Source organism: Alosa alosa, chromosome 7 (genome assembly GCF_017589495.1).
Source record: "Alosa alosa isolate M-15738 ecotype Scorff River chromosome 7, AALO_Geno_1.1, whole genome shotgun sequence".
NCBI lineage: Eukaryota > Metazoa > Chordata > Actinopteri > Clupeiformes > Clupeidae > Alosa > Alosa alosa.
In genome coordinates this window covers 6,709,676-6,730,996 of record NC_063195.1, presented here as the reverse complement: position 1 = coordinate 6,730,996, position 21,321 = coordinate 6,709,676, and the positions used below count along the sequence as shown (strand labels likewise).

At 42.3% G+C, this 21,321-nt stretch overlaps 2 protein-coding genes across 4 annotated transcripts in view; both read right to left on the bottom strand.

Moving 5' to 3' along the window:
* The window catches only part of LOC125297241 (zinc finger protein 729-like), a 540,495-nt gene that overhangs the window by 25,769 nt on the left and 493,405 nt on the right, over positions 1 to 21,321 (bottom strand). The gene's annotated exons all lie outside the window — the stretch shown is intronic.
* On the bottom strand, positions 4,200 to 21,303 carry LOC125297327 (zinc finger protein 135-like). 3 transcript variants are annotated; one of them, XM_048247638.1, is made up of 7 exons: positions 21,140 to 21,294; positions 19,116 to 19,372; positions 16,974 to 17,547; positions 15,949 to 16,163; positions 15,775 to 15,849; positions 15,481 to 15,558; positions 15,040 to 15,354 (listed from the first exon to the last, which is right to left on the bottom strand). In XM_048247638.1, the coding sequence occupies exons 2-7, from the start codon at positions 19,366 to 19,368 to the stop codon at positions 15,074 to 15,076; spliced, it is 1,476 nt and encodes a 491-aa protein (XP_048103595.1). In that variant the 5' UTR covers positions 19,369 to 19,372; positions 21,140 to 21,294; the 3' UTR covers positions 15,040 to 15,073. The 3 variants fall into 3 exon arrangements, with proteins under 3 accessions (XP_048103594.1, XP_048103593.1, XP_048103595.1); XM_048247637.1 differs by lacking the exons at positions 15,040 to 15,354; positions 15,481 to 15,558; positions 15,775 to 15,849; positions 15,949 to 16,163; positions 16,974 to 17,547 and adding an exon at positions 4,200 to 6,067 and having other exon boundaries at positions 19,116 to 19,418; positions 21,140 to 21,303; XM_048247636.1 differs by lacking the exons at positions 15,040 to 15,354; positions 15,481 to 15,558; positions 15,775 to 15,849; positions 15,949 to 16,163; positions 16,974 to 17,547 and adding an exon at positions 4,201 to 6,067 and having other exon boundaries at positions 21,140 to 21,299.

The following is a 21,321-nucleotide window of genomic DNA, read 5'->3' as shown; positions in this document are numbered from 1 at the left end:
ATTTTTTGAAGAATATATTGTGTTGCTTCAGGTCTGCTGCACATCTTTTGAAATTTGATTTAAAATAATCAAATAGACCTACGTCTTAAAGTTCCGTTAATAAAGTAACTTGCTTTGTTTTCATTTGAATCCCAATCAAGATACACAATAATTGCTTTATATTGTTAATATGGACTTATGGAAAGATCAGAGATGTAAAATAATAGAATTTTAATCATATGATAAAATATGTGATTAATCGTGATTAACTATAGGAATTCAGTGATTAACCCCTTAACGCCTGAACTTATATAGCTGTATATAAAAAAAATGTTTTATGTGTGTTTTTGCCTTTAAGTAGATGGTAAATAACGTTGAGATTATTAATTTTACTTTTGCACAAAAAATAAAAAGACATTTTGGTATGCTGCAAATTTGCGACAACAGGCATAATGGTCAATAATAAGATAACAATAACACAGTAATGTAACAGTGAAAAAACTGTCTTGTTCTTTGTAATATAACAATGTAACAATGTAACAAAACAATGCTCCTTAAATAATTAAAGAAAACTCTTTAATTATTTAAGGACAGGGTTTCCGAGGAAACACCTCTTAAGGTAGCCAGGGGTTAACCCTCACCACACCACCACACTCACCCACCGCCGCGTGTACACCACAGACTACACACACACACATAAATACATACAAACACACACACGCACGCATTCACGCACACGTGGACACACATGCATACATACATGCACACACTCACGCACGCACACGTGGACACACATGCATACATAGAAATACACTCATACACACACTCACGTATGCACACACTTTAAAATGTAAAAAAAGATGTTTTTTTATTTTTCTCACCCGTGGAATGCACAGAAGCAGTTTTTGTTCTTGTTTAGGCACAGGTGAACATCACATTTTGTACACTTGATGCTAGTGTGGCCCGTGCACTTAGGGAATATGGAGCGTTGCCGCACACTGTCGATTTGCGGCCAGTGACCCACAGCATCAGCACGGATATCTTGTGTGGGAATGCCTGGTTGGTCCCCTGCGCTGCTTCTTCTTGAACTCTCGCTCCACGTCAGACGAAGGCCGCCCCCTCTTTTTGGCCGACAGATCTTTGCCTTGCATGCAGAGGGCCTGTGCAATGGAAAGCCTGAAAGCCAGCAAGTCCTTCTGCTTCTTCCGTGGAACATTCATATTGTCACAATCACGCCGATAGAGCAACCAGCCGTTGACCACCACCATGTCACAGTGAGGAAAGAAGAATCGGTGTAGTGGTAAACCCTAATGTGGAGTATGACGTTTAAGTTTTAGCATCAACACCACCCCATGAACTTGTGCAAGGGTTTTGGACATTCCACGACACTTTCCCCGCTTTTGCCCTCTGTTTGTGGAACCTGGTGGAGGATCAGACTTCAAACCTGCATAAAACATCAAATGTTGCTCCACCAGGCCTTTTGAGTTTTTTGTCTTCACTGTGCAGCCTTGCACAAAACAAGGGATTTTGAGAGCTACAAACAAATCCCCATTTTGTGGTTGACAGAGCCTTCAAATTTTGAGGATGTGCTTGTTTTCAAAGTTTTAACTGATCTGCTTTTTTAAATGGCACAATTTGTTAACCCTGGTGGAAATGGACATCAAATGACATCTGTACAATTTGTTGTTTTAAATGACATCTGATCTTGAGGCAGAGCTTGGAATTTGGGGAGCAGGGAATCAATTAGTGGCCTAATTTTGAACAGCCTGTCACTGTTGTTGGGTGTCGTGTTGTCACTCAAATGAAGGAAATGTTTAATTTCTTCCCACCTGTTCTTGAGGGCATCACATCAGCCACCTGCTCTACACGACATGCATTAGACCAGTAGACCCTAGAGCGAGGTAAGCGGATAACACTCATGTACAAAACAGTTCCTATGAACTGCTCCAATTCCTTCTGATCTAATTTCAAGGCATGGTTTGGATTTTCTTGTGTGATGTACCGATTGCTCTGATTGACAATAAGAGCCAAAAGTTCAGTGTCAAAAAACTGTCTGAAATAATCAATAGGCTGTTTGATTGAGTCACTGTCTGGGAGAGCACCTTGCCACACTGGCACATTTTTCGCAGAGCTCTGAGTCTGTTTCACCGTCTTCCATGTCACTACGTCTTTGTTTTGTCTCTTTCGTTTCTTTCTTGCAACTAGGGCACCTGTGCTATCAACCTCCTCATCACTGCTGCTCCTGCTGCTCTCTTCATCCCTGCCTGCATCGCCCGCATCTTGGTCTCGAACCTCCTCCTCACTGCTGCTGCTCTCACCATCACCTGCAGGGGTCACAATTAACTTTTAGAAATGTGAAAATCTATGGATAAACTGGTGAAATTCACTAGCCATTCAATAGGAAATCAGCATTTTCAGTCTAAAATCTAGTACCAGCCAACATGAAAATTTACCAGCATTTGGCTGGTGCTGGTGCTAATTTTGAATCCTGATTCACCTGGCTTGACAACATTTTCCTCATCACTGCTGCTCTCTTCATCACCTGGCTTGGGAACATACTCCTCATCGCTGCTTGCACTATCGCTGAGACAACTATCCTCACTGTCCTCTGGGGGAGCTCTGACGTGAGGTTGCGCACTTACGCGCTTGCCGTAACACACGGAAGGTTTCATTCGGATCTGCATAAAAATAAATAGCTTTAAAAAAATTGTATTCGTTTGACAGCACTAATATATACATATATATATATATATATATACAGTTGTATGAATTCTCACTGAACTGTTCTAGAACCTTGGTTTTCCATGTCCTCCACTATCTCTGCATGTTTACATAATGTTTACATTATGTGTCAATCTTGTAAACAAATAAATAAACTTCTTCCTGTGCAGTGGTGTTCTAGGGATCACCAACTATTTATAAAGATACAACAGATATAAAGATGAAAACAATACGAATAAATAGTGTGCATGAGAGAGACTGGAAGGGAGGATATACGGTGGATGAATTGTACATTTATTAAACAGTAAATAATTCAATGTAATCAATTTAATCAAACGGAAAGTAAAACCAAATACTTGCCATACACTAGAGTCAGTTAAATACCAGTTGAACACAGTCAACCTAAACAGAGACTTTCTAATGAGGAGACACAGCACACCAAAAATTCTTCATAGAAATGCATGGGGTTAGTTTGTAACGCCAATATGGCAGTTTTCTACACATATCACACCCCTACCTCGGCAAAGCGTCGACATGTGAATACATTGAGCCAATCATGTGGTGTGATGTGAATACATTGAGCCAATCATATGGTGTGTTGTGAAGACTTTGTGCCCAATCACTGTTAAAACTGTGTTGTGAACAATCATGTAGTGAACTCGTAGCTAGAGCAAGATTGGTGTCGTGAAGCCTTGCGCACAAGCATTTCTGCTAAATAGGATGCCCGATGAGTGCCCAAAAAGCATTGCTATATGGCCACCGAGTGGAGGGACTTGCCTAAAAGGACTTTGGCTTGAATAATCAAATAAAAAAGATAACTTATGAGATAACCAGTAACAAAGATTTAGTTAGATGAAAGATAAACCACATGAAACAAGAATGCACATGTACAGACATAAAAACAAGCCCAAACTGGAGTAGAAAAGAGGGGTGGAGTAATAGTAGAGAGGGGTCGAGTAGAAGAAGAGAGGAGTGGAGAAGAAGAGAGGGGTGGAGTAGTAGAGAGGAGTGGAGTAGTAGAAGAGTAGAAGAGAAGGGTGGAGTAGTAGAAGAGAGGAGTGGAGTAGAAGAGAAGGGTGGAGTAGTAGAAGAGAGGAGTGGAGTAGAAGAGAAGGGTGGAGGAGAAGAGAGGAGTGGAGGAGTAGAAGAGAGGGGTGGAGTAGTAGAAGAGAGGAGTGGAGGAGAAGAGAGGAGGAGGAGTAGAAGAGAGGAGTGGAGTAGAAGAAGAGTAGAAGAGAGGAGGGTGGAGAAGAGGAGGGAGGAGAGAAGAGAGGTGGTGGAGAACAGAGGGGTGGAGAGAGAGAGGAGGAGGAGAAGAGAGGAGTGGAGGAGTAGAAGAAGAGGGGTGGAGAAGAAGAGAGGGGTGGAGAAGAAGAGAGGAGGAGAAGAAGAGGGGTGGAGTAGTAGAAGAGAGGAGTGGAGGAGAAGAGAGGGGTGGAGTAGTAGAAGAGAGGAGTGGAGGAGAAGAGAGGAGTGGAGGAGTAGAAGAGAGGGGTGGAGTAGAAGAATAGAGGGGTGGAGTAGTAGAAGAGGAGTGGAGGAGAAGAGAGGAGTGGAGTAGTAGAAGTCAAATGAGCAGCAAGCCAGGAGCACCAATAAGAGGAGAGGAAAACCAGTCTTCCAACATCTCTAATGGCCAAGTCTTCCAACATCTCTAATGGGCAATTCCACGCAAAACTGTCACATCCGAAACGCTAACACAATGCCATGGTATGGTATGATGTGAATGATGATTACTTGAAATTTGAGCATTCACTCTTCTTGGTTGTAGAACTTACATGAAATCTTTTTCACATAATCATTTGCATCATGCAAATACCATGCCATTTATTGTTTTGTGCATTATTGATGAGTTTTGCATGGAATTTAGTGCACATTTCATACATAAATACATTATTTATTTGTTTATTTATTTCTTTATGTATTTAGCTGACGCTTATATCCAAAGCGACAAAGTTAAGTGTAATAATTTGCTTAAATATCTTCCATTAGTCTATTCACATTTATGGGCTTCTCTCCTGTGTGTTAGTATATGGAATGTCAGACTTGCCATTTCTGTGAAAGCTTTTCCACACTGGACATATTTATGAGAGCTCATTATGTGTAACCATGTGGTATCTAAGGTTTGTGGATGTTCTGAATGCTTTTCCACAATGCACACATTTATGAGGCTTCTCTCCCGTATGGATTAGCATATGTTGTCGGAGAGTTTGGAGGTGTGTAAATAGTTTTCCACACTGGTTACATTTATGAGGCTTCTCTCCAGTGTGTACTAACATATGACGTTTAAGTCTGGACATTACTGAAAAAGCTTTTCCACACTGGACACATTGATGAGGCTTCTCTCCAGTGTGAGTTAGCATATGGGTTTTAAGCTGTGAAGGGTGTGCAAATGCTTTTCCACACTGGACACATTCATGAGGCGTCTCTCTGGTGTAAATATGGAATTTAAGATCTGAAATTTGTCGAGATCCTTTTCCAGAACAGGCCCATTTATAAGAATTATCTCCAGTGTGTATTGCCATATGGCTTTTAAGACTTGAAATCTGTGAAAAACCTTTTCCACACTGGACACATTTATGAGGCTTCTCTCCAGTGTGTATTAGTATGTGACATTTAAGATTTGAACGTTTTAAAAAAGCTTTTCCACAGTGCACACATTTGTGAAGCTTCTCTCCAGTGTGTATTAGCATGTGGCTTTTAAAATTTGAACTGCATGAAAATGCTTTCCCGCAGTCGACACATTTATGAGGCTTCTCTCCAGTGTGTATTAGCATGTGGTTTTTAAGATGTGAAATTTGTGAAAAAGCTTTTCTACACAGAGCACATTTATGAGGCTTCTCTCCAGTGTGTGTAATAATGTGGCGTTGAAGATGTTGGGATGTTCTAAATGATTTCCCGCACTGGACACATTTATGATGCCTCTCTCCAGTGTCTCTTTTACTAGGCCTGACTCCTTTGTGTACAAGCATGTGGCGTGAAAGACTTGAGCCGTGTGAAAAACCTTTTCCACACTGGGAACATTGATGAGGCTTCTCTACAGTGTGTATCAGCATGTGGTTTTTAAGAGTTGAACTATGTGAAAAACCTTTTCCACACTGGGCACATTGATGAGGCTTCTCTGCAGTGTGTGTAAGAATGTGCTGGTTAACTAGTGAGGATGTTGTAAATGCTTTTTCACAATGAGACTTCTCCTTTTCATTCACCCTAACAGTGTGTGTTTGCTGGTGTTTCTTGAGTTCTCTCAGGGTCGTGAAACTCTTCCTGCAGACCGTGCAGTGGTGCAGCCTTCCTTTGAGTTGCAGGTTGAGTTCATCGTTCTGTCCATGGATCTTCTGTTGCGTTACATGTGGGTGTTCTGATAGACCTGGAAGAGTTACCATAGAGACTTAGAATGACAATAGATGTTCCACATTCAGCAATTAAATGCAGATGAGGAAATATCTAACTTCAAATAGAATTCAAATGCAGAAGTACAATCATGACTTACACATTACAAGACAGAGAAGGTCAGTGAACACACGACATTTTTTTGTATTAAATATCTTTTTGTTCTCGATCAGATCTGATTTATTTAAAAAAGGTTCAGTATGTGATCAGGGTTGGGATTAATTTGATGAGCGTGACATCGCACATGAAGTAAAATGACAGCAACAATGAAACTCACAGGTGGTATGAGACTCAATTGGGACAGGGAAGTCATGTTAGTAGGTTACTGTAGATTTTTTTTTCAAAACTATGTGCATCCTCTCTACCATAATTTCCAACTTTTTATTATTATACCTGTACTCTAAAACGTCTGGCCGGAACCAGTGTAAGGTGGAAAATGGTGTCTCTGATCCTTGTTGTCATTTTCCTGTCATATTGGATTTTATCGAAAGCAAAACTAAATTTTCACAGGTCACAAATTTTGTCGGAGCTTCACGAAACTTTCTGCCATATCGGATTTTATCAAAAGCGAAACTACATTTTCACTGGTCACAAATTTTGCCGGAGCTTCGCGAAACTTGGCGTACATGGTCCTCAGACCCAGGGCCGGCTTAACAAACAGGGCCATGTGGGCTGCAGCCCCAGGCATTGCCTCTAGGGGGCCTCATAGGTGGGTCAACAGAACGCGCGCATAACATGAGAACAAACATCAGAGTTAGCACAGAAATAACTAGCAAAAATGTCCGATCAAAGTGGGGCCAAAAGTGGGGTCAAAGTGGGGTCAAAAAAAGTGAAAGGATCTAAAGCAGGGGTGTCAAACTCATTTTCATAGAGGACCACATCATTGAATTTATAAGTTACTGAGGGCCACATTGAATTTATAATCGGCGAACATGGTGCAACCATGAAATCTGTATTGCAGTATGGTTTATTCAAAATTGGTGTGAAATAATGGTCCTAACCACTTTAAAACAGTGTGGCTGAAATAAAAAAGCAAACAGCCTACTACAGTAACATTTTCAAATGCAACTTCTAGGCCTATTAGTAAACAACTAATCAATATTTATTCATGGACTGAGATTGATGAGAATAAACTGCAGTCAATAATGTGCATAACAATGTCCATAACACTTGTTTGTACTCACCACTAAAATTAACTGTGGCTAAGAAAGGTACTGTGTGTGTGTGTGTGTGTGTGTGTGTGTGTGTGAGTGAGAGAGAGAGAGAGAGAGAGAGTGAGAGCTATGGTGCATAGCGTACACCCACCCCCCCCCAAAAAAACAAATTCAGCGTGTACAATATTTGTCCATTTTCGGTTTTAGGTGGGTGCATTGCAAAAAAAAGTAGCCTACATAGCATAACAATATCCACATGCAATAATACAACAACAACGTCTACGATGACCTATTCATTTGGACAAATTGATACAGTCCTATAGCTAAAGTTACCTTTAGTTTTGTTCTAGCGTAGCGAAGGAAATACTTGCTAATTTGGGTTCATCAAACATTTAGGCATACAATAAAGTGGTGGTATAAGCGTTCAATCAATGCATGCGTGTGTGCGTCTGCGAGAGAGAGTGAAACCACTCGATAACATTGGTAGCAATGCTCCGCTTTCACCTGTTGGAAGATAATTATGTAACGGACAACATTTAATAGAAAGACGTGGATTCTTGCAACCTCCACAAAAACAGAGTAGAGACATACACTGTACAGTCAAATCTGAAAATAACGTGGCCAAAAGCTATTGTAGCATAATTAACATGGGTATTTAATTATGTAACTAACAACATTTAATAGAAAGACAACCTCCACAAAAACAGAGCAGACATACACTGTCTAGCACTGATTATAGCATAGTCAAATTTGTAAATAACGTGGCCAAAAGCTATTGTAGCATCATTAGCACGTCTCTGTCTGCCTGTTCACAGTCACACACAGACAGGGAGCGCACACCACACACACACACACACACAGGGAGCACACACACACACACACACACTGAGAGACAGAGTCATATCAAGTCATTTGTGACGAAGGACGTGGTGCATGAAGCACTTCTCATGATTGCAGGCGGGCGTTGCACTGCCCGCACCCCATCAGAGTCGACCCCGGCCGAACGTTGGTGCCGCAGTGCTTCAGCGAGCACTCCCTGCAGGTCTTCCTCTTCCTGTTGATCTGCACCAGGTCGTGGTGCTCGGCGGACGCTCCAGCTGGGCTGGGCAGGAGCGCGGTCGGCGCGGCGACGGTCGGAGCGCTCCGCGTGGTGACGGGGACGATCAGCTCCAGCGTCAGGTCCTCCAGCCAGTCCTTGTAGCCGCCCCTCCTGTACTTCCACTCCGCTCGTCCTCCTCCTCCTCCTCCTCCCTCTCCTCTTCCTCCCGCAGACCTGGCTCTTCCTCCTCCTCCTTCTCCTCCCTCTCCTCTTCCTCCTTCCTCTCTTCCCTCTCCTCTTCCTCCTCCGCCTCCTCCTCCCTCTCCTCCTCCCTCTCCTCTTCCTCCCGCAGACCTGGCTCTTTCTCCTCCTCCCTCTCCTCCCTCTCCTCTTCCTCCTCCCTCTCCTCTTCCTCCTTCCTCTCCTCTTCCTCCTCCTCCTCCTCCCTCCCTCTTCCTCCTCTTCCTCCTCCTCCCCTCCTCCTCCTCTTCCTCCTCCTCCTCCTCCTCCCACTTGCGGCGACCATTTTTTGAAGCGTTGTGCACGCCACCGTGGAAAGTAGAAAGAACAGCCTCCTCCACCACTTTGTGGACTGGTGGTGGACCTGGTAGCATCCCACCGTCTGGTCCAGAAGGTCGACTCCCTTCGCGTGCTGCTGATAGTCGGCTAGGCACGCTGGCGCCCGAACGTCTTTCAGGCGTTGACCGTAGGCCTTCCTCCTCACGAACCCGTGAGCCGTCGGGTCGTGGTAGTTGGAGAGAAGGACCGTCACTTCCTTGGCGTCTTGCCAGATGCAGAAGGTCAAGTCGCCCCGCTGCGCCACGTTGAACTCGTGCTTGTTCAACTCGGCCTTCTTGGCTGTGGTTGGGGAGGTCCTTCCTGTTGAACTTCGTGTTAGTGTTCAGGGAGGTCCTTCCTGTTGAACTTCGTGCTTGTTCCCTTTTTTTTGGGAGCTGTGTGTTCATGGGGAGGTCCTTCCTGTTGAACTCGTGCTTGTTCAACTCGGCCTTCTTCGCGAGCTGCGTGTTCGTGGGGAGGTCCTTCCTGTTGGCACGTACCATTCCACAGGCTTGCACCCCCCTGACCTTGAGGTCCACCATCAACTTCGCACTGGTGTAAAAGTCACCCATGTACACGGACAGGTTGCACCCGTGATAAGGGGTCACCAGGTCCGAGACTATCCGACGCGCCAGGCCTTCCTCCGCCATGCCCTGAAAGGCGCCCGCGTACACTTGGAAACGGGCAACGTACCCTGTGCTGCTCTCCGCCATCGCCCACACCTTGATTCCACACTTCACCACGGGCAGGTGCTGCCGGAAGCCCACGCGCCCCTTGTACTTCGCCATGGACTCGTCCACGGTCACGGAGCCGTTGACCTCGTAGAGCGCCTGGAATCTAGCCAGGAGGAGGTCCATCCACCGCCGGATCTTCCACAGCTTGTCCGTTTTGTCCACTGCAGGGTCCATGTTATCTTGGAGATGGAGATTTCTGAAAATTCATATGATAAAATTAATGAATTTAAGCCTAACATTTGTTGCCATCATGATGTTATTTGAGTATATTTATAGTATTTATGTTTATTGTTATCTATTTATTATGCCATAATTATATTACTATTTATTATGCTATTTATTCATTATGCCATAATTGTATTACTATGTATTATGCTATTTATTCATTATGCCAGTATTGTATATTAACCCTTAGAACCCTATTCACGCAAAGTGCGTCAAAAACACACCCTTTCTTTTCTGTATAAGTATATATACTCTTTTGATCCCGTGAGGGAAATTTGGGAAATGTTCCCGGTTACATTGCTCCTGAACTACTTGTTGTATTTATTGTTATTTATTCATTATGCCAATATTGTATATATTAACATTATTGTATTTATTGTCATTATCCACCATCATCGCCATTAGTGGCCATTCCATTCTCTAAGGCTAATGATACATGGGGCAACTTTTTGAGCAATGTTGCTGGGCAATGTTCCTCATTATTGTGGTTCTGGCATTTTCTAATTGATATTGGGCAACAGTTTCTTTTCTGGAGAACTTTATCATCAGTAGGCAAGTTGTCATGATTATCCAATCAGATTAACTAATTGAATGCCAAGCTGTTTTCGGAAGCTTTGTTCTAGAGTGCCAGCAATTTAGACCATTGTTGATGATTTTTGTACAGCAACAGCATATTCCGTGCTATAGCTATGAACACATACAATGGCTCATTTGAAAGGTGAGACTTTAAGCTCTCAGTGGGCAAACCGTCTATTTCTACACGCCTCTGTTCCTCAGGAATCCCAAGCTAAACAGTGGCTAGTTTTCATCAAAATCCCTGTTTTTTTTCTATAAATGGAGATATTGCGTCTTTTATGAAATATGTGCTGGTTGAGCCTGCCACTCTTCTGACACTTACATTTCTGGGTCAAAGGACTTGTGTAAGATAAATATAGTTTTTCTGTTCACAAAACCACCATGGGGGGGGCTACAAAACAATAATACCACATTTCTACTGCTGTAGAATGAACACACCTGAGATGAAATTCAATCCATAAGATTTATTACAAGACAGTATACCATACAAAATCATACCACATAAGAGGGCAGTATATTTACATATAAACACATATATACATATATATACACATATTAGAGGGCAGTATATTTACATATAAACACATATATACATATATATTAGGGGTGTGAATCTCTCATGTAGAAGACGATACGATTCGCATCTAGATACATGGGCACGATTAAATACAAGAAAAGATACATGTTCATAAAAAACGATTCAGTACGATTCGATGCGATGCGATTCGATGCAATTCGATGCAGTTCAAGAAGGGAAAGCATTCTGAAAGATTTTTTTATCATTTGCTCAAGGTGCACATTAATTGTATATTATCAGTCATCATGGTCGTGGTTGTCAATTAGGCAAAAAAATGAAGATGATTATCTAAACTGAGGTTTGTTTCATATACTGTATTGAAATAAAAAAAGAAGTCATTTCAGTCAAACACAGCAGCCAAATACAACATATTTTTTATAGACTTTATAGATTTTATAGAGTTATAACTGTTACAAAAGTTGTTTTCATGGAGCTGTAGCCTTGTTGAGGTAAGACAATACCGAAATAAAATAAAACAGTGCTTAAGACACTCTTGGCCTTTTCTCATATAGCCTACAAGAATAAAATAGGCCTACATATCAATGAACTCTCTGGGTTTATTTTGTTCCAACGGTAGACCTAATGCAGAAACCTATAATGCCACAAGTCTGAGTGAATATGAACAAAATAATTGGCTAATAATTTGTGCATCGTTTTAGCAAAGGCCAAATTATTATTTAACATTAAGGACATCCCTTCATCAAACGTAAGGCTATACTCTACAGACTATCGTTGCTGTTTAGTGTTTAATTTCGCGCTGGATTTTGAAAAACAAAAGAGTAAAAACTGTAAAACAAACGACCGAGTGCGAGTTGTCACGTGCTTAAGTTGCAGTAGATCAGTGTTTCTCAAAGTGTGGTCCGCCAGCTGTCCCAAGTGATCCGTCAGCAGACGTGGTAAAATATAATATAGATGAGTTGTTTGCAATATTGAAGCAACATGTATGTAAATCCCAATGGTTTTGCAACATGTCTATGTAAGCTACGCCAGTTTAAATCATATGAATCCACTGACACAATAAGCAAGGTAAGTGGCGTAACTATAGTAGGTGCAGCAAGTGCAGTCGCACCAGGGCCCGTGACCTCCCGGGGCCCGTCGCTACCCCCGCCCTGCCTCCCTTTTTTTGAAAATGTTAGAGCACGGAGAGTGAAGCGTCACTTTGACGAACTATCGGAAGATGAGCGCTTAACCGATGCAGAGAGATACTTTAATGCAACTCTGGACATCATAATCAGTCAGCTCTCCCAAAGATTTGCAAGTATGCGGGAAACTTGTCATGTGTTTGAGTCTTTACGTCCTGACCCTTCAACTCGCAGGTGATGATGAACTGCTTGAAAAGGCAAGACGTTTGTCAGACCATTATAGCAGGGACATTGCACCGACATTCCCAACACAACTCTCATTCAGGTCCTGCTTTAAAGCAGAGATTTCACAGAAATTTCAACTTGCCAAAATGCTGGTGGTAGATTATGACAGTGTAACATCCACATTCGGGGAAGTGTGTACTGCTCTCATGTTGTTTCTGACATTGCCTGTGACTGTGGCAACAGCTGAGCGATCTTTTTCCAAACTCAAACTTATTAAGACCTACCTAAGGAGCAGCATGGGGCAGGAGAGGCTCAGTGGGTTAGCTATCCTGTCCATTGAAAATACGAGAGCCAGCATTAAATATTGGGAACATCGTTGACGATTTTGCACAACGAAAGGCTCGTAAGATGGCCTTCTTCTAATGGCCTAATTCACGCATATTGGGGATTGTATGCATATGAACGATTTTATTTGGTTTCTGCACGGTTAAATAAGTTAGGCTACATTAAGTTTTGTTTCTGCGCAGTGCGAGTTTATAAGCAAGCAATCTACGCTTGCAGTTTCAGCAGAGGGTTGAAGAGGCACATTAAGCGCATTGAGTGTTCCCATAATTCCATGCAGTAATATTAGATTACCCTGGCCTGCAGGCTGTTAATAAAATATTTTTTTATGTTTTCACATGTAATGGGTCCTATGTAGTCGTGTGTTTTTTATTTGAAATTGTAATCTGTAACTACTAAACTACTTCGGTGCCTCAGGCCCTTTGCATAAACAATTGAAGTCACCCTTAATGTGTATTGCATGTATCAGAGCTAATTCATCCTGGGCCAAAGTATGTCGGTATGGGGCCCGCGTAGCGCTCTCACACCTGTGCCCACCATTGGTTTGTTACGCCTCTGAGCAAGGTGCAAAGACAATAAGCAAGGTGGTTCAGTGAGGAGGCCTATTGTGTAATATACTGCTGAAGTAGATCTACTTTTTTTTTTTAGCTAGGTGGTCCAGGAGTTTTTGTTTTTATTGGTTAAGTGGTCCTTGGTCTGAAAAAGTTTGAGAAACACTGCAGTAGATGTATGGGTAATGAGGTCATTTGACAACTTTGGGCAATGAATGTAGCCAAAAACGAACTGCATTACCCACAATTCCGTGCCACGTATAGTTTCAAAACCGGACGTGGGATGAACGCGCTGCTTGGAACGTAAATGAGAGTCTGAGCGATTCGTAACAAGTAAATCGATATAACGACCGGTTCATTTCAGTTTCCGATACGGGGCTTCAAGTATCGATGTAGCCGTATCTTACACGTTAAAAACGGATACCGATCCGTATCGGTTAATCTTTACACCTAATATAATATATATACTGTACATATAAATATAAATAAACAAATTACAATAAATATATACAGTAAATATGAAGGCCTTCAAGACATCCTCGAATCCATCCCAAATAATTGTGAATCTACGTGTGAGTAGCAAAGTCTGTCTGTGTGTGGTACAGAGTGTAACACTCTTTGAGGTGTAATGGGACAACGCATGATGTACAGTAGTAGGTCGTTTCACTTCTGTACCCACGCTTCTTACACACCCTGCACACACGAGCAGGATGTTTTTTCTTACGAGTGGCCTTATACTTTGCCATCACATGAACTCCAACACCACCAGTCAACCTGCTCTGAGGGTCTCTGCTTGGGGCCCTTGGGTCTTTGTTCGGTCTACCAATGTCCACCTCCTCCTCACCCCCCGCATCCTCATCAGCCCTGGTAGTCAATGACCTCACCACACTGAGGATGAATGGGAGGAACTTCCTGTGCTCTCCTTGGGGGTTCCTGGCTTTGTACAGAATGAATGAATTGAAAAGGCATATCTGGAACAAATACAAAACAAATTTATTTGTCCATTTTGCAGACTTTCGAACACATGGGTAGTAAGTAATGTTCTGATCAAGCCTGTCAACTCCATTCATTGAGTGGTTAAATGCTACTATACATGCCGGCTTCTGTACAGGTACCCTCTCATTGTGGCCCCTCTGCCACACCTCTGCAGTTTGCATCTCATCCTGGTGGAGGCTGGTAATCATTTTTACAATTTTTTTATCCCTCCATGCTAAGACCATAACTGTGTTGTTATGTAGTGCAATAACTTCCCCTGGCCCAAGATCAGAGTTCGAAATGTTGGTGATTGTCTGTGGTTCCCCCCTGTTCTTTCTCAGTGTGCCACAAATGTGGGTGTCCATCTGTAAGAGTCTGTCAGCAAGCGCAACGGAGTTATAAAAATTGTCCATGTACAACTTGTATCCCTGCCCAGCCAGCCTGCCGAGGAGGGTGACCACAGTGTCCTCCAGGTTCCCTGCTTCCCCACAATATGGTTTCATCCCGAAACAGTAACCAGTCTCTGAGTCACATATTATGTATGATTTGATTCCATATTTGATCGGTTTCTGCGGGTTGTAAACCTTGAAAGTGAGGCGTCCACGCCAAGCCATCGTGCCCTCGTCAATGCATATGTTGGAGTTAGGCTGGTAGAGCTCATCAAACTTTGATAAGACATAATCTAACACAGGCCGGACCTTATACAGCCTGTCAGTACCATTGTTCGCCTGGTTGTCACTGAAGTGCAAAAAACTCCAAATTTGTTGAAATCGATTTCGCGCCATTGTTTTGTTGAAGTGAGGCGTGCTGACCACTTCATCAGTAGACCAATAACTGGCTAATGAAGGCTTTTTGACAATGCCAGTAAGAAAGAAAAGACCAAAAAACTGTCTGAGCTCCTGCACAGTCACCTTTCTCCAAGAATGCACTCTCCTTCCCTGCAAGTTAGCCCTGGTTTCCGCCGGCAATGGTTTGCTCAGCATAGAGGTTGGTTTGCGCAGCAATTGTCTGCAGTAGTTCATCGGTTATAATCAAGTCAACAAAATCAATAGGCTGGTCAGACGTCAGTCTGGCTGCACCTCGTGGTCCTGGGGTGGCTGTGAAGGGTATGTCTCGCGGCCTCCAGTCCTCTCGTTTCCACTCCTCCTTGATGCCACCACGCTCTGACTGGCTTGCTGCGTGTCCCTGTCTGGCACCAGCACTTCTACCCCTTTTCATTTGTCGACCTTTAAATTATATTTAAAAAAAAATATGCAATTACCATACAAATACAACTCAGTGTCTGTCTGTCTGTCTGTCTGTCTGTCTGTCTGTCTGTCTGTCTGTGGCTGGGGCTGGGGCGGTCAACTCACCCCTCGGTTTCGAAGGCTGGTTCTCTGGTTCTGTCATTTCCATCTCTGGCTCTTCCATTTCTCCTGTCACATCCAGTTCTAGAAAAGATAGATAACATCACATTCAATGTATTGTCCTTTGCATTTGCAACACATCCCCATCCACACACACACACACCTCACATTCAAGTCCATTTTTACATACCAGATTTACACATACCAATAGTAAACACATAGCCTACACATGAATATTGTGCATATACATTTATGTATGGATTTGGGAATGGATATGACATAGTAAATGGTTGTTCTCACCCAAGTTCGAAGGGGTGATGGCTCTAAATGTGTACTCTCCTGGCACTTCTCCGAAGTCGGACTCGCTGTCTGAGGCTTGAATCACAAAGAAACAAAAGTTCAGCACAATCATCAGCGGAGGTTCCTGTCGTAGCCGGCTAGGCTAATTTACGGCTAATCGGTGAAAAATCTTACCTGCTGCTGATGATCGAGTTGGGCTCCTTAATTCCTCCTCCTCTTGGTCGGTAACGTCTGTGTCACTATCACCGACATATTCGGCACTCTGGCAAAGGCGTACCCTCTTGCAAGCGCGACTCGGCCTACCACCCACTCCGCTAGGCCCGGCTCTTGGTGGAGATGGAAGTCCCTCCTCAGCACGGTGTTCAGTCACTCCTTGTAATGTTTTTGACCTGTCGTGGTCAGAGTCATCTTGTCTTAGTAGAAAGGTGGACTCATCCAGCGTTGTCTGGCGAAAACGCACCTGCTGCAATATCTTTTTCTTCGACTTTTTCATTTCTCCCTTCAGCACCTGAGAAGTGTTGCCTGCAAAGTTTCTGGGAAGAGATCTAACGAGACCTGCCACCTAGTGATAAACCCACGAAAATAAATGACCTGATTTTGCCCTGGCGTCCATGTCACTGATAGGCTAATCAGTGACTGATTCAAAAACAAAGCGGCAACCATCAAAAGCCGAGTTAAGATCAAACGTCCAGATAAAATGTCCAGATCTTGCGTTTTCATGAGTTTTCGATCGTCATATATTTCATTTCCATTCATCACAGAGTTCCCAAAATCACATATAAGGTGTGTTAGAGTGTCTAGTTTCGTAATTAAAAAAAAAAAAAAAGCTAAAACGTAATATTACGTTTTTGGCACTCAACGATGGGAAGGAAAAACATAATATTACGTTTTTGGCACTCAATGAGTTAAATGGAACTGTTTATGTGGTTGCCCAGCAACATTGCTCAAGAAGTTGCCCCATGTATATCACCTTAAGAGAAGAGAACGAAACTCAGAAGAGAGCGCAAGAAAACCCAACACAAATCTTTACCTCCAGTGCCCACGGGGACCCAGGTTCGAATCCGACCTGCGGTCATGTCCCGATCCCACCCCATTTCTCTCTCCCCCACTCACTTCCTATCTATCTTCACTGTCCTATTGGAAAAAGGCACAAAGCCACAGAATATATACTATAAAAAAACAAAATAAAAAATCTTTACCTCCAGATCATGTTGAAGCGGTCCCTTGCCATGGCCTTGGGGACGTTGGTCTGGTACAGCCATTTTGTCTGCCTCCAGAAATCCTTGCGTGTTGGCAGCTTCAAAATACCGAAGGCGAGACACAGTCCGACAAATGTCTTCATCTCTGTTTTGGAGACAGGGCTCCATTTCGAGTTGGCGGGGGTCTGACCGCGCATCTGTTCGGCGTACCGATTAGTTTCCGTCACCAACATGTCCCAAAGCTCATCGGTAAAAATACACGAGAAGACATCCAGGGGGCTAGCGTCCGCGGGGATCGGCTGTTTCAACCCCGGTTTGCGGGTGAACTGCTTCGCCTTGCGCGGCTGGTAACCCTCGGTTCTCCCGTCTACCTTGAGTCCCTCCTCCTCTCCTTCGGTTTCCCACAAATCCCACTCCTGTGCTCTTTCCAAAGGATCATCCAGCATGTTTTCATCATAACCATCCTCTACCACCTCCTCCCTCTCAAACATAAACTCCTCACTGTCTTCCAACTCAATGTCACTGCCCTCGCTGTCAAAATCCTTCTCTGTCGTGGCCATTTTGTCGCTCACGTCTAGATGTAATGTTTCGGCGCACAGCGTTAACACAATAATAGAGAGAAAAAAAAGTCTCAGTGATTTTAGACAAGGCTCCACCTATATAATCAGAAAATATGTGATACCAATAGCATAGCATTTGGGCTAGCTTTTTGTGTTTATTCAGCCGTTTTTTGTCGATTGTATGTCTATGTAGGAATATCTTACAGACGCTAAACAAAACTAATACATATCCTAACGTTACTACCTTCTACCATACTTACACAGCTGATTTCACATTTCAACTTTCAACTTTTATGGGTGTAAGAGGAGTATGACAAGTCCATGTAGTTTATGTAACCTTATATAAAAGTTTAGATTGACTCACAAATGAGTCATTCCGTGTCAAATCAGATAGGGTTGTTGCTGGACCATCTCAGATTTTGTTCAAACCTTGTCTATATCATCAATGGGTCCTAAAACCAAGGCCTGTGAAATATTTCTGTGCGAATATTCCATCTTCATATCTTTTTCAGACCTTGAAATTCATTCATTTTTACAGCTTGAAAAATACGTGCCATGTTAGGCCATAAATATCTTGACGAATATGTAGTCTCCTCAAATTTTCTTTTTAAAGTCTGTACTAAATGTCTCCTGACTTTCAAAAGGGAAAATGCACATCAGATATATTCATGTTTTCCCACAATTTGAATCATCAAATGACCATGACAATAATAAGGATAAAATAAGGCATGTTTGTTTTTTGTGTAATTTTCAAGCAACTGAAATGGTGTGTGGGGTAGCTAGTAGGACCATAAAAAATCTGTAGAAATAGCTAAGTATATGCTATTGGATGCAAAATGACACAAACATACAAACATGCCTTGTTTTATCCTTATTATTGTCATGGCCTTTTGTTTTGGAGACTTCACATTTTGGGACAACATTAACAAACAAATATTTCCAGAGAAAATACTGATTGATATCAGGTGTGTCACAATAAAGAAAGTCGTTTTGAGACTCAATATCACTGTTTTTGCATGTTGCTTTTCTTAAACTAGGGACTTCTAAAAAATCAATGAGACTGTGGTACAAACATTTAATGCTTGAATCGCACTAAGAACATGTTTGTCTTCCATTCTACAAAGTTTGGTCAGGCTAGGAATAATGCTTTTTAAGATATGAATGTCCAAACATGGCCTCCAAGATAAAGCCCTGTAGAGAGTGTAACCAATCAAGGGCAAAAAGACTGAAAACAATGGAATTGAACAAAAAGTTTTTACAGGTTTTAGTTATGGAACCTAAACATTGTGTAATTAAACTGAGGAAAATCGGGAGTCGGAGCTGCTACCATTTTCCTGGATTTTGTCTGATTTTGACACGGAATGACTCCTTAAAAAATATATATTGTAGAATAAGGTGGCATATATGCATGATGCTGAAGGAAAAATTTAACTTAGGGGTGCGACGGATAAATAAAATGAAGCTTGAAAAGTTTGAGAATATTCTCACTGTACAAAAGTGCATCTAATTCTTTATTGTTAAGTCTCATAAAGTTTTTACTTGATTATGTATGTGTTTAAAAGGGGGATCTGAAAGGACTTACTTTCCAGCAGATTATCGTGCTCTTGATTATCATCTTCTTCAATCTTCACTTCAATCTCCGCCACTGTCGGTGTTTCATCTGTTTCCGTTTTGCAGTGAAGCTCTGCAAAGGGCTTTTCTTCTTCATCTGGACATGCAACCATATGACCATATTCCTCCTCTTTCATGTCTTCTTCTTTCACCAGCAGTCCCAGATCAACCCGGAGTGCTTCCATCACGTTACAGCCAGAACTCAATGGTGGTGCGAGATCCATGTTCCTAATGGACCAAAGATGCCAAGATCCAAAACAGCCTCTAATCAGAGCTACACAAAACAACAGAATGGTTTTCAAATTGTTTTCTCATGTTCTAGAAAATTATATAAAGCATTCAGGGAAAAAAGATTGGGCTACTTTACATGACCAGTGTTGGGGTCGTTACAGTTTTTGGAGATTTTACACACACGACTCCACTAACGGCTTCTACACACAGTTGCGTTCCGTCAACGCATGCCAGTGGGTGTTCCCGACGGTAGCTATGCAAATGATTTGAAGTATAACCGTAATTTGATTGGTTGGTGCCGTCCGTCGATTGGCTTGATTGGTCGGTGCAGCAACAGCTTAACTTCTCAACGCGAGCGACGGGAGAAACGCGACGCAACGGACCCAAAATTCAGTTTGGCAACGAATGAGCCCACGTAAAGTGAATGGGATGCATCTCCAGCACTGCAACGCACGCACGTGTGTAGAAGCCGTAAAGCTCACCACTGCGGCATGCATCCCCATGGCTTTACGAGGATTTCTATTTCCATCTGAACACAGCAGTCATGCTACCCGGCAAAATCTTTGGTCTTTGGTCACCGCTAGATATTTCCTAAATGTGCTCAAACTATTGCAATTTGTTAATGAACTAAGTTTAAAAAGAAAAATACAATGTTTTAGATGGATTACACAAATAATTAGTAAGAAAAAACAAGATTTCTACCGTCATTTCCTGTTGTATAAAATATTTCATGGCGCTATACACTGCTTGTTTTTACATCCAAAAAAGGCCCGAAGTACAGTGCCATGCTGGCATCAGGTGGCCATCAAATATTAATGTGTAGACGTATTGTCTGTCTAGAAGCGCAAGGGTGAAACTTGTGTAACTCCTTACTAATTATTCGGCTGATCCATCCAGTCGATGTGTTTCTCTTTTTAAATGTCATTTCTTCATAAATTGTAGTGCATCATTAAGGTATGTTTCTGAAAGTGAAAATTCTAACATTACAAATTTTCTGATCACAAATCTGTGCAATGGGCAAAGTCATGGACAGTCAAAGTCACTTTTTTATAAAATTTCTCAACATCGCTACGGTGGATTTCTTGCTGTAAGCTTATCTAATTTATTAGCTTTTGGGATGAATGGGAGTCAATAGGAGCCGTAAATCGGAGACTAGCGGTGACCAAAGAAAAATTTCCCGGATAGCATGACGGCGGTCATCTCAAGAAATAGGATAATCTAGTTAACTTTGTGCACATTTGTTAGGAACTGTTGTGTGATTACAGAATGCATGACTAAGGTCGTCATCCTTAAGAATATACGAGTTTGCTGTAGCTCAGCCGACCCAAATGTCCATAATGAGGTTTCAGCTAATGAGGAAGATCTGCAGATCTTAGCTAATGAGGAAGATCTGCAGACCTGCAACTGCTAATCTGTCATGGGTGTGTAGTTACTTGGAATTGAGTAAACGTTGTTTACATGATTGCTACATTTCTGAAACGATTTGGTAGTTTAATGCACCAATTTAGCTTAATTTCACTGCAAACAGGCTAGTTACTCGGACATGCATCTGGGAGCAAGCCCCGAGTCCATAATGATCATTTTTATTATTATTATTCCGTGACTGGCAGTAAGAAAAACTATTTACCTTTTTTCGTTTCGGTTGTTGACTAGGATTGAGTAGTTTTAACCCTAACGTTGACCTTAAAGGCTACACTGTGTGTGCAATCAAATAGTCAACAGTGTTTCTGTTATTGTGTCAGACCTAACGTAACAGAGACTTACCTCAGTCAAATTCGCATGCTCCCCACACTGGCATGAGGCATCTCCTATAAGTCCTTTGCTTGGATAAGTCAAGAAACAAGTATTTGTCAACACGTTGACGAAACTCTCATACCTGCGTGGATCAACAGTAAAAGAAATCCTGGGACTCTGTAAGAAAATTCCAATATGGCCGTCATTCGGAA